The sequence below is a fragment of the Denticeps clupeoides genome, chromosome 3 (assembly GCF_900700375.1).
Source record: "Denticeps clupeoides chromosome 3, fDenClu1.1, whole genome shotgun sequence".
NCBI lineage: Eukaryota > Metazoa > Chordata > Actinopteri > Clupeiformes > Denticipitidae > Denticeps > Denticeps clupeoides.
The window spans coordinates 32571955-32584140 of NC_041709.1; the positions used below are offsets into that span (position 1 = coordinate 32571955).

The following is a 12186-nucleotide window of genomic DNA, read 5'->3' on the forward strand; positions in this document are numbered from 1 at the left end:
CTCCATTGTTTTATTGGGTTCTGTTCTGGGAGGTGCAGAGGAAGATCCGCGCCGCCGCCGCGGCGAGCCACTAACCTGCGGGACAGAAGCAGACGCACGTTCATGACCTCTGGTTGCCCCCGGACGCGGAACATATGCAAAAAAAAATTACAAATCATGCACAGATCCACCCAACCCGACGGATGATCGATTCCCTGTGAGATATTAACCACGATGACGCGCCAGACGGATCACTTCTTTATTCTGCGAACTGCTCTGTACTAGCGTACCACGATTGGTGTCAAATGTTTCTATCGCAACGATGCTTTTAGAACCTCCCGTAATAACAAGTTAGTCCATACAGGCACACAGTCACTTGTCACATGACTCCATCAGGAAGTTCGTAAATTAGAAATTTATTGAGTTAAAAGAAGCATTGTTGTGACCTTTGTGGTTTAAGCTCTTTTTTGGGGGGGTAAAATGAAAAGACCCACTGGCCCCATCCTATTGGCCCCTAATCCTCATCCAACAAGCCACTCTACTAAGAGAACATGCGACTGGTCATGCTCATGATATCGCGACATTGTCCCCTTGTCTTAGAAAGCCAATTTTGCCCGAATGCTGGACTCTCACCTCGGACAGTGACCCTGGCGCGAGCGTCACTCGAACCGACCCGATTGCTGGCAACACACTTGTAGGTCCCGCCGTCACTCTGTCTCAGCGGGCCAATCAGCAGGTAGCCATCCTTGGTGCTCTTCGCATGTGCAGGCATGGGGGCCCCGCCCACGCGGGACCAGCCGAACTCGATGGGATGACTGCCGTGGGCGAGGCACTGCAGACGGACAGTTTCCCCGGCAACAGCGGTCACCTGTTCGTTTAGGATAGTAGTGTAGGGCGGGGCTGACAGGACAGAGACAAGAACCCTGGATCATGTTAAAAACCAATGGCAGGCCTCATCTGAGCTCTGTCTACTTCACGTCGATTTCGTGTTTTTTGCTGGTGTTGGTGTTGGTCCATTTCAAGTCACCGTTCCCTTTTATCGGCTAATCTACATCAACAAAATCAAATAAAATACATTTAAAGATGTTTTATCTTACATCTATAGTGTTGAGGCTGCAAGCCTTTCCTGTTCCAATAAATGTACACATTATTTTGCATTCATTTCACTTGCCAGCGTGTTTAATCATCTGTTAATGTTACTCACCCCCCTCTTTCTTTCTGGGGCGTCCGGACGGTTTTAAAGTGAAGTGATTGTCACATGTGATACACAGCAGCACAGCACACGGTGCACACAGTGAAATGTGTCCTCTGCATTTATCCCATCACCCTGAGTGAGCAGTGGGCAGCCATGACAGGCGCCCGGGGAGCAGTGTGTGGGGACGGTGCTTTGCTCAGTGGCACCTCAGTGGCACCTCAGTGGCACCTTGGCGGATCGGGATTCGAACCGGCAACCTTCTGATTACGTGGCCGCTTCCTTAACCGCTAGGCCACCACTGCCCCTGAGTTTTTTGGTCTGTTTTTTTGGAGCTGATTAAAAATCTGCCACATCTGCAGGATCGCGTTAGGCCGAAAGATCTAGACGCACCTCGGGAGTGCCACCTGCCACAAAGTTTTCACCACAGCTGAAGGTGGAGAGTGGAGCTGAGTGGGTTTGAAAACCTTCTGGCAGGTGGTACTGCAGGACATTCCAGACCTTCTCGTCTGTGGCTGGCTCCACTCGTTCATGTGGGGCCAAAGGCGCAAAAAGCATGCAGGGGGAGATGATGGGGACCTCACACCTTCCCTAATGCCTAAAGACTGCTGACCTGAGGTCAGTCGCCACTCACCCTCCACCTCCACCTGCACGTAAGCCTCGCTGTAGCCGACGGAGTTGGTGGCGTTGCAGATGTACTGGCCTGAAGGAAACGAAGGAGAATTATCTAACACCCAACACGCACACGTTACACACGAAGGACGCGAAGAACCACTGGCCTGAGTCCTGGCGGCCAACGTTGCTGAGGGTCAGGGTGCCGCCCTCCACCTTATGCAGCCACGGCAGCGGCGCACGCAGCTTGGACCAGGAGGTGACGGGAGCGGGGGAGCCTGTGCGGCGGGGCAAGAAAAAAAAAAAGAAGTGACTGCGACTGAGTGGAGGTTGACCCTCTGATCTCAGGTCAGGGTTCTCTCTCGTTACCGGTGGCCTGGCAGTGCATGGAAACCTCCTGACCCATCACCGCCGCGATCTCTTCCACGGAAACAGAGGCCCTGGGCGGCAGTCCGGCCCCGCCCCCCACCTCCACCTGAACTCTCGCTTCGGCGGAGCCCTCTCGGCTCTGAGCACGACAGACGTATGTCCCAGCGTGCTCTGGGCTCGCTGATGCCACCTGGTGACCAGAAGAAGACTTTTTTTTCCCGTAAAATTTGGCACATAAAATAAAATTCATACTGAACTGCTAAAACCGATGCTCTACGGAATAAAACATCCATCAGACATGCTTTATGGGATTTATGGTGAGTTCTAATGAAAAAGTGCACAAATATGCTGATGTACAGTGAAAGAGGCTGTGGATGAGGTGGACTGGCGGACCAAACAAAGCCGTGAGGATACCTGGTACTGAGCGCGGGAGTCTGTGGTTGCCGTGGCAACGAGGGGTGTCTCGCGGCTCCCTTCTACTCTGTACCACGTGATGGTCGGACGTGGCTTTCCGGACGCATGGCACGCCAGAGACATGGTCTCGCCCGCGGTGACCTTCATCATACCAGCAGCAGGACTGACTCGCACCTTTGGGGCCTCTGCACGCACACGCACACACACACACACACACGACCGAAAAGTGTATGGACACCAGAAGCTCCAGAAAAGACACGCACCGCATGCACGGCAGACTCACGTTTGATGTTCAGGGAGGCCGTGACGGTCGCTTTGCCATGTGGGTTGGTTGCTATGCAACGATACGCCCCTTGGTCGCCGTTTTGAACGCTCGTGACCGTCAGCACCGAGCCGTCAGGTCCCACCTTGACATTATCTAGGCCAGGAGAAAGCCAGTTATCAGGCAGTTTAGAGTAGAAACGGAGCTGGGACCCCACCCTGCATTAAGTGTGAGTGGGTGGGTGTGGTTCGATGCACTCTTATCAGTTAGGGACATTTAAGCTGATCTAAAAGGGAACCGGAACGGTGAGAAGGCCGGAGAAACATCTCACCCCCCAGCGGCAGGTTGTTGGTCCTCTTCCACTGCAGCTGGACGGGCTGAGCTCCATGCACCACCCGGCAGCGAAAGCTGGCCGTCTCGCCCGGCTGGACCGCGGCCACGTGCGGCTCGATGGACAGGGTGGGGGCCTGCGAACGTGCTGGGTGGCCCAAAAAAAACAAAAAAAAAAGACAGAGTTCATCCCTTCTCTTTCACCCACTGTTAAGCAAACAGAACCGTGAAGCAAAAACAAGCAGTCATGGGATCAACTGCGTTTTGGGGGGTTTCTGGGACCAATTGGGCCCCAAAAACCTCCCGCTGTCCTTACCTGACGTACGGGCGCATTTTAAAGCCAGAGGATTCGACTTTGTGAAAGAAATGGACAAAGAGCCCGGCCGGAAGTGGAACTTTTAAAAACGAATGTTAATGAGGGACGCGTTCTTCATCCAGAGCACTCCGAGACGCCGTTTTCAAGCACAATGAAAATCTTACTCAAGACAAGACATATAATACGTCCAACGGGACGCACAAGACATACTAGAGCAAAAAGACCAAAAAAAGCGTTCAGCCCGGTTTACCCGTGTGCAGCAGGCCGAGGAGAAGCAGGCCGGCTCTGTAGGCGCGCATCATGAGGTCCTCCAGGTTCCGACGCTCGTTCTCAATCTCACCCGAAAGCTCTGGATGCCCCGGGTGGACCAGGGGACGAGCAGGGGGTGGGGAGGGGACGCGGGAAGACGAAGGTCCCCTGTCTGCTGTTCAAACACCGCGCTGTTTCATCAGAGTCAAACAAGACAAAGTCCTGGCCGGAGGCCGGCGGAGTTCGGCCTCGTCACAGAGGAGATGTGGGGGACAGACACTGCCGTCGGGTGACGGGCCCAGGATTATTATTGAGAGAAACGCAGAGCCTGTGTGATTCACCGTAAAAAGGCCCTTCCTGGCACATGGGCTCCGTGAACTCTGACCTTACTCCATTCAGCCTTCCATCACGAGATTAGGTTAACAAGTAACTTGTAAAAGTAAAAAAAAAAAAAAAAAAAAAAGATTAATGGCACCAGCGTGGCATGCTACTGAGAAAATGTGATATTTATAAAGATATAAAGAAAGACGTGTGGTGGAATAAGTGTGGTGTGGTGGCTTTTTCATTTACATTTACATTTACAGCATTTACCAGATGCCCTTATCCAGAGCGACTTACAATCAGTAGTTACAGGGACAGCCAACACCCCCCCCAGCCCCCCCCCCCCCCCCCTGGAGACACTAAGTGTCTTGCTCAGGGACACAATGGTAGTAAGTGGGGTTTGAACCTGGATCTTCTGGTTCATAGTCGAGTGTGTTACCCGCTAGGCTACTACCACCCAAGCACACAAAACTTAAAAAAAAAAAAAAAGTTACGTTTTTTCACCCTGTGTGTAAATGTCCCGTGGTGCCGTTGCCCCTCTGGCCGTCCGTGGGTGTTTAAAATTGGCTTTTTTCTCAGGGCGTTACAGTGAAACCCTCCTGCTTGACTGCACCATTGACAGTGCATGACGGCCACACGGTGGCGCTGTGGTCACCAGCATGTCCCTGTAACTGCTGACTGAAAGGCTAAATGGATGAAGCCGTATAACCTGTCACGGCCTCTGAATGAAAATGTTCATTTTGTAACTCACACCAATCACAGCCGGAAAATCTTCTACAGATTCTTGAGCACTTACATTTACATTTACAGCATTTACCAGACGTCCTTATCCAGAGCGACTTCAGTAGTTACAGGGACAGTCCCCCCCTGGAGAAACTTAGGGTTAAGTGTCTTGCTCAGGGACACAATGGTAGTAAGTGGGATTTGAACCTGGATCTTCTGGTTCATAGTCGAGTGTGTTACCCACTAGGCTACATACACCACACTTCTATCCTCTTTAAGTCCTTTCTACGTAAAAGTCATGGCATGACACGGTAAAACCAGTCCTCCCCGATTCAGGGTGGATCTCTCACACTGGAAACGAAAGTGAAACGTCATCATGAACACAAAGGCCGACCCGCAGGAGGATGTTTGCAAGACGACTCTTCCTTCGATGATAAACTGCTCCAGCGTACGCCACTCCAAGGTAACTTTTATTCACTCGTCGCCGTCAAATGTTCACATGAAGCATCACCGGGCAGCTTTGTGGTTAATATTTTTTTTTACGATTTTTTTTTTTTACTTTACTTCCTGGTTTAGGGTGTTTTCAAGTCAACGAAGAAGCAGAGGCACTTTTAAAAAAAAAAAAAAGTTTTAGTTTGAATTTCTGCTGATTATTTTTTGGTTTTATTACACTATAATGCAGCTGGACTGAACCGAGAAGCGAGACACTTAATAATACCGCAGGGGGAACTTGTCTCGGTTTTAACTTGTCTTGTCTTGTTACACGCTGAAACAAAATTCCGTCATTTTCACTCAACTAACTCTGATCTGGAACTCTTTTTCTTTCGCAGAGTGAACGCTGATGGATGACACGTCTACCATGGCCAGTTTCAATATAACAGCTGAGAACGGAGGGACAGCGATCGCACCGAGTATTGCGAACAGTTCCATCAATTCGGTGAACATCAATTACACAAACTCCAGTGGTAAGTTCAGGACAAAGTTCTCCATGAAGAGAATCTGGTTCGCTCTTTCGACATCCGTGTCTCTCTCTCTCTCTCTCTCTCTCTTGAAGGAGGAGGAACGTCCCGTGTGGATTCTGGTAAAGGTGAATACTTCTGAGACGGGGAACATAGTTCCATTTAAATGTTATGCTCTTCTAATGCTCTGTTTTCACGTGGACCTTGAATGTGCACCGTCAAACAGGAGATTACATCCTGGAGGAAGTTCTCGACGAGCACAAAAGCCGTCTGCGGAGGCGGTTCCAGGGGGTATTTGAGGGCAACAATCAGGAAAAAACATCCCTGAACCAGATCTACACAGAGCTCCACATCATCAAGGGAGAGAGCAAGACGGTGAACGAAGAGCATGAGATCCCCGGGTTGGATGCAGCCTTCAAGGCGCGGTGCGTGCCAGAGACGACCATCAACTGCAACGACATCTTCGAACCCCTGCAAGACATGCACATCAGGGTGGTGCTGACCAGGGGAATAGCGGGGATCGGAAAAACGGTGGCGGTGCACAAGTTCATTCTCGACTGGGCTGGAGGACAGTCCAACCAGGACATCAAATTCGTGATTGTGCTTCCGTTCCAGGAGTTGAATTCAGTCAAAGGGAAAACCAGCCTCCAGAAGCTAGCTGTCGGTTTCCATCCCGAGCTTAAAAAACTCGGGGGCGGAGGAGTTCTTGAAGATCACAAAACGCTGTTCATCTTCGACGGTCTGGATGAAAGCACGGCGCAGATGGATTTCACCAACTCCGAGCTGGTTTTCGACGTAACCGCAGAGGCGTCGGTGGACGTCCTACTGACCAACCTCGTCAAGGGGCATCTGCTCAGCTCCGCCCTCGTGTGGATGACCTCGCGGTCGAGACCCACCGGCCAGATGGCGCTGCGTTGGTTCAACCGAGTGACCGAGGTCCGTGGCTTCACCCAGTCACAGAAGGAGAAGTACTTCAGGGCGAAAATAACCAATCCGGCGCAAGCAGACAGAATCATCTCACACGTCAAGGTTTCAAGGAGCCTTCAGATCATGTGCCACATTCCTGTCTTCTGCTGGATCACGGCCTCTGTGCTTCAGGACTTTGACCTTGAATCAAAACCCCCCAAGACGCTGACAGAAATCTACATCCATTTTCTGCTCATTCAGAAGATCATCCAGGAACATAAATATCACCGAATCAAAGAGAAAAAACAGAAGACCATGGCGCAACCAGAAGACCATGGGATCTTGAATCTGGCCAAACTGGCCTTCAGCCAGCTGATGAAGAGTGAAGGGGCCGTTTCAAGGGTGTTTTATGAAGGGGATCTCAAGACGTTTGGTATAGAGGTCAGCGAGGTCTCGATGTATTCTGGTATCTGCACGGAAATCTTCAGGAAATCTGATTTCTCTGTAAACAAGATCTACTGCTTTGTTCATCTAAGCATTCAGGAGTTTCTAGCTGCATTGTTTGTCTTTCACTCCTATGTGTCTAAGGACTTTGAATCATTGACACCGCTCCTGGGGAGTCACGCCTCCTATGGGTCTGGAGGACTGCCGTTGGACGGCTTGCTGAAGAATGCTGTGGATGCAGCCATGAAGAGTAAGAACGGACATCTGGATCTGTTCTTGCGCTTCCTTCTGGGCATCTCGGTGAAGTCCAATCAGGATCTCCTGAAGGGGATACTGAGTGGCGTCCCGAGCAGCTCGGACGCCATCGAAAGAACCACCAAGTACATGAGGGAGCTGAGAGGCGACAGCTTCCCTCCTGAGAGGTTCATCAACCTCTTCCACGGCTTGTTCGAACTGAACGACCACTCCATGCAGGAGGAAATGAAGGAGTACCTGGCGTCACAGGACAAGGCGAAGGAGCCGCTCTCGCCTTCCCAGTGCTCGGCACTGGCCTACGTCCTGCTCATGTCCGATGAGACGTTGGACGAGTTGGACTTGGAAAAGTACAACATGTCGGACGAGGGCAGCAGGCGCCTTGTTCCCGTCGTGAGGAGCTGCAGGAAGGCGATGTGAGTGCATCAATGACACTGTCATCTTCTGAATAGATCAGGGGCGGGAATTTAATTAATTAATTAATCAATTAGAAGTTTATTAGATGTTTATGAATCCTAAAGATAACTTTTGACTGTACACTAGCGAAAATATTTCTGGCACCATTTGCATCCCTGAGGGGACCAGGTCCTTCTGAGCATTCTTATATCAGATGGTCTATCCCAGTGGACATCAGACATTTTCTCACAATGAGTGTTTGGATCCCCATGCACAACCAGCAGAAGCACTGGTCTGGCAAGTGGATGAAGCCCCTCTCAAGTGAATATAATGGTCCATTAAAGCTCCATTAAGAGAAGAGTGTATTTATGGAGCCTTTGAGATCTGAGACGTTTCTAAGAGTTAACTGCTTTGTGTGTCTTTGATTGAACTGTTTTCTGTGTGCAGGCTTGTTAGTTGCAACCTCGATACGGGCTCTTATGAAATTGTGGCATCAGCCCTTCAGTGCCCAGGCTCTCACCTGAAAGAGCTGGACATGAGCTGCAATAATCTCCAGGATTCGAACGTGACTCTGCTCTCTAAAGCCATGTCCAGCCCACACTGTAAACTTGAGTCTCTGAGGTCAGTAACTCATTTGTATCTGTTCATTGCACCAACTTTTGCCGTCATTATAAACTGGCCTCACTGGAAACCATGGCAACATGCAGCATATCTTAATATGACATATTGGGTGTTCCAATTATAGTTGTTTTTGGTGGCCTGTGTTAATTTTAGTTTTAGTCTTTGTGTCAAGCTGTTTTTATTAGTCTTAGTCACGTTTAGTTTCAGTCGACTAAATCTGAGCATTTTAGTCAAATTTTAGTCAGAATTATCCATGAATATTTTATTCTAGTTTAGTCAACGAACATTGTATTTTAGTCTCTTTTTTAGTAATGCAATTTAGTTTAAAACTGTCAATATAGTACAAGTACTGAGTAGAACAGACAAAAACAACATTTTATTTTAGTCGAACCCATTTCATAATTCAAAAAGGTAATCTTATTAATGTATTATTGTTACTTTATAGACTCAGAAATACTCTACATCCATTCCAGACACAGAAGATGCTCTAATTTTTAGATGCTCTAATAGTTTTTTGACCACATTGTAGATAATTTTTAGTACAGTACAGTATATTTAGTCTTGTTTTTATGCATCAACAAAATTACATGATATATTTCGTTATATTTCAATATATTACGTCATATGACCAGCAATTATGTTGTGTCTCATCTGGCTGTTTATGACAACACCGCAAGTGTGAATGATTTTCACGTCCTTGAAAATCACTCCTCTTCAGGGGCACTGAATTGTGAGATCTACTGTTCTCTTATGACTGAGGCCACAGGTCACCATGGCAACGTGCATGATATCTCACAGCTGTACCACTGCATCTCTGCACCACTGCATTAATGCTTACATGGCACTATATAATTTAGACCAATGAAAATGACACGTTCTGACAGACATGGAAATGTTTCCAGGCTTTATAGATGTGGCCTCACTGAAAAGTCCTGCGAGGCTTTGGCATCCGTTTTTGAGTCAGCAAACACTCAGCTGAAAAAGCTCGACCTGAGTGACAACAGCATCCAAGATTCCGGAGTGAATAGGCTTTTTTCAGGAATGACGAGTCCACACTGTAACCTGGAGGACCTGAGGTTGGTTAGAAATGATCTGACTCTCTACAGAACTCCAGGAGAGATTTAAATGGAATGTTCTTGCAGACTCGCTCGCTGTGGACTCACGGAGAAGAGCTGCCTTGGTGTCACGTCGGTTCTGCAGCATGAAAACTCTTGTCTGAAAAAGCTGGACTTGAGTGACAATGACCTGAAGGATTCAGGGGTGGAGGCTCTCGCCGCTGGACTGACCAGTTCACAGAGCAAACTGCAATCACTGAGGTACAGCAGTACAGTATTGCAAATACTGTACATCACATCAAGGTTTTTTTTTGTGTGTAATATATAATATATCTGCATTGTTTGCGTGTCCACAGTCATACAGTCATAGAGTTTATTTCTGAAATGATCCATTAATGTTGAATATTAGAAAATGAAAGATGCCAACGTTACAACAATTAAGTCCTGAGGATTTAAAGTCCACTGACATGAAAATGTGACTTTGTGAGATTATTGAACATTAATACGAGTTCCCCGAGCCTGTCTATGGTCCTGCAGTGGCTAGAAATGGCGATGGGTGTAAAGAGTGTTTTGGTCGTTCTGCTTCACCATTCAGAGAGCGGAAGCTCAGACGATCGAATCTGGAGTTTTTCCCCTTATGACATCATAAGGGGAAAGGTTACCGCCCATTTCTCATGCTTTTTCCAGTTGCTCGGTGATTGGATGTAAAAATGAGCACAAATGTGTTTTTTTATTTTAGACTCTGAAGAAGCAGCAGGTTCATTTTATTTCATTATATATATTTCATTGTCTTCGCCAAACATTGTGGTTGGTGGATGGTGTTGATGATGCCATTTCAACATCTATAGGCCGCTCTCCTCCTCGTCCCGCCTCTCTCCTCCTCATTAGCATTTAAAGCTACAGACACCAAAACGGCGTGTCCTGGGGAATCTCATTGTGGGACTAGATCAAAGTGGCTGTAATTCTGCACCAAGAGACTTCAGATACAGAATTAGGGGACCAACAAGACCGATATAAGACTGACGTGTTAGTGGACCTTTAAGTTTTGAAATATTTTGCCACGGTCCAGTGTTGGATTTGGAATGAAGCTGATGCAGTCGACCTCCCTCTGCCTGTCTCAGTCTTTCAGGCTGCCTGATTTCTGAGAAGGGCTGTCAATGCCTGGCCTCAGCTCTGGGCCCGAAGCCTTCCTGTCTGAAGGAGCTGGACCTGAGCTACAACCACCCGGGAGATGCAGGCATGAGGCTCATATCTGCACTTCCTCTCAAGGCAAAGTACGTAGAGACTCCAATAAAGTGCCATTTCGTCCCAGTAACTACTGCACTGGTCTCACGGGTTTATTCTGAAGCGATGTAATGTCATTACTATTTTTTTTCATGCTTGTGCACAAGCAAAATAGATTCATGGTACATTTTGCATACAAATGGTATAAAATAAATCAAATGATTCAATCAAATGATCATTAAAATGATATGATGGGATGATTAAATGGGACTTTGGCCTATTTGATGTCCTTTGAATGCACCAAACAAAAGTTTCCTATAAAAAACAAGACATTTTCTAAACGGGTAAGGACGTGGACTCGTAACCGAAGGGTTGCAGGTTCGAATCACGAACCATCAAGGTGCCACTGAGGTGCACAGAGCAAAGCACCGTCCCCACACACTGCTCCCCGGGCGCCTGTCATGGCTGCCCACTGCTCACCAAGGGCGATGGTTAAAAGCAGAGGACACATTTCACCGTGTCACCGTAGGCTGTGCTGCGGTGTTTCACGTGACACAATGAATCGCTTTACTGTCACTTTCCGTATACATCTTTTTTGTCTGTATGTTTGCTGTTAACAGGTTTCTGCTGTATTTTTTAATGTCCTCCAGCTTGAGCAATGGTGCAAAGTGCAGACTGACGTCAGGACTGAAGAAACGGGAGTGTTGTTGATCACCAGCAGACCTGTGCGTCCCGACCGCGACCCGAACACGCCGAACTCCTTCTCTCCGAGGACAAGGCGGTGGTGACGTGCTCAGAGGACGACCAGCCACACCTGCCTCACCCTGACCGATTTGACCCGTCAGGTCATGTGTCGGGTTACTGGGAGGTGGAGTGGACTGGCCACTGCGGCCCGGGATCTGTGGGAAGCAGGGCGGCGGTGACAGTAATCTTGGGCGCAATGACAAGTCGTGGAGCCTGGAGCCTTGACAGAATTCTGCACTTTACCAGTTAAATGAACCTCCGGTGGTTCAGTCTTTTTATTATATTTTATTTTCTTAAGCAACACGTGCAGCGGTTAAATTCACTTTTTACGAATACGGACGGGGGTTCCATGAGGTTTTCAGAGAGCGTTAAACATATTTTTCTGTGATTTCCGCTGACCTAAAGTTTCACGCGTCAAACGGTCTTTCTTTTTCTTTCACTTTCAGGTTCTTGTAAACGTGCGTCATGCTTTTCATGCACGCCGCATACACTCTTATCGTAGCATTAAAACAATACTGTTACGTATTTTTTTCCTCAAGTTGTACATGCCAAAGCACGTTTTTTTTAAATAATTTTTTTTTTCATTGTCTGTATAATAGTAGGTGGTAGTAGCCTAGTGGGTAACACACTCACCTATGAACCAGGTTCAAATCCCACTTACTACCACTGTGTCCCTGAGCAAGACACTTGACCCTGAGTATCTCTAGAGGGGGACTGTCCCTGTAACTACTGATTGTAAGTCGCTCTGGATAAGGGCGTAAATGTAAATGTACCGCAGCAAAAAATTGCATCTTTACATTACATTCAGAATAAACCTT

At 48.0% G+C, this 12186-nt stretch overlaps 2 protein-coding genes across 3 annotated transcripts in view; one reads left to right on the forward strand and one right to left on the reverse strand.

Annotated features, from left to right (window-relative positions):
• sid4 (secreted immunoglobulin domain 4) overlaps positions 1-4026 on the reverse strand; it is a 4036-nt gene extending 10 nt beyond the window's left edge. The window contains exons 1-9 of the mRNA XM_028972561.1: positions 3725-4026; positions 3160-3306; positions 2850-2984; positions 2567-2751; positions 2153-2342; positions 1951-2061; positions 1806-1874; positions 613-879; positions 1-75 (exon numbers count right to left, since the gene is read on the reverse strand). The exon at positions 1-75 is cut by the window's left edge and continues 10 nt beyond it. Of these exons, the coding sequence (XP_028828394.1) occupies positions 71-75; positions 613-879; positions 1806-1874; positions 1951-2061; positions 2153-2342; positions 2567-2751; positions 2850-2984; positions 3160-3306; positions 3725-3776 (1161 nt within the window). The 5' untranslated portion in view covers positions 3777-4026 and the 3' untranslated portion in view covers positions 1-70. The remainder of the gene's footprint in view (positions 76-612; positions 880-1805; positions 1875-1950; positions 2062-2152; positions 2343-2566; positions 2752-2849; positions 2985-3159; positions 3307-3724) is intronic.
• A 1062-nt stretch (positions 4027-5088) lies between these two features.
• Positions 5089-11999, forward strand: LOC114785642 (NLR family CARD domain-containing protein 3-like). Of its 2 annotated transcripts, XM_028972099.1 has the most exons (10): positions 5090-5230; positions 5598-5732; positions 5822-5854; positions 5953-7073; positions 7221-7744; positions 8172-8345; positions 9248-9421; positions 9488-9661; positions 10522-10674; positions 11275-11998. In XM_028972099.1, the coding sequence occupies exons 2-10, from the start codon at positions 5609-5611 to the stop codon at positions 11333-11335; spliced, it is 2538 nt and encodes an 845-aa protein (XP_028827932.1). In that variant the 5' UTR covers positions 5090-5230; positions 5598-5608; the 3' UTR covers positions 11336-11998. The 2 variants fall into 2 exon arrangements, with proteins under 2 accessions (XP_028827931.1, XP_028827932.1); XM_028972098.1 differs by having other exon boundaries at positions 5089-5230; positions 5953-7744; positions 11275-11999.
• The last annotated feature ends 187 nt before the right edge of the window (positions 12000-12186 follow it).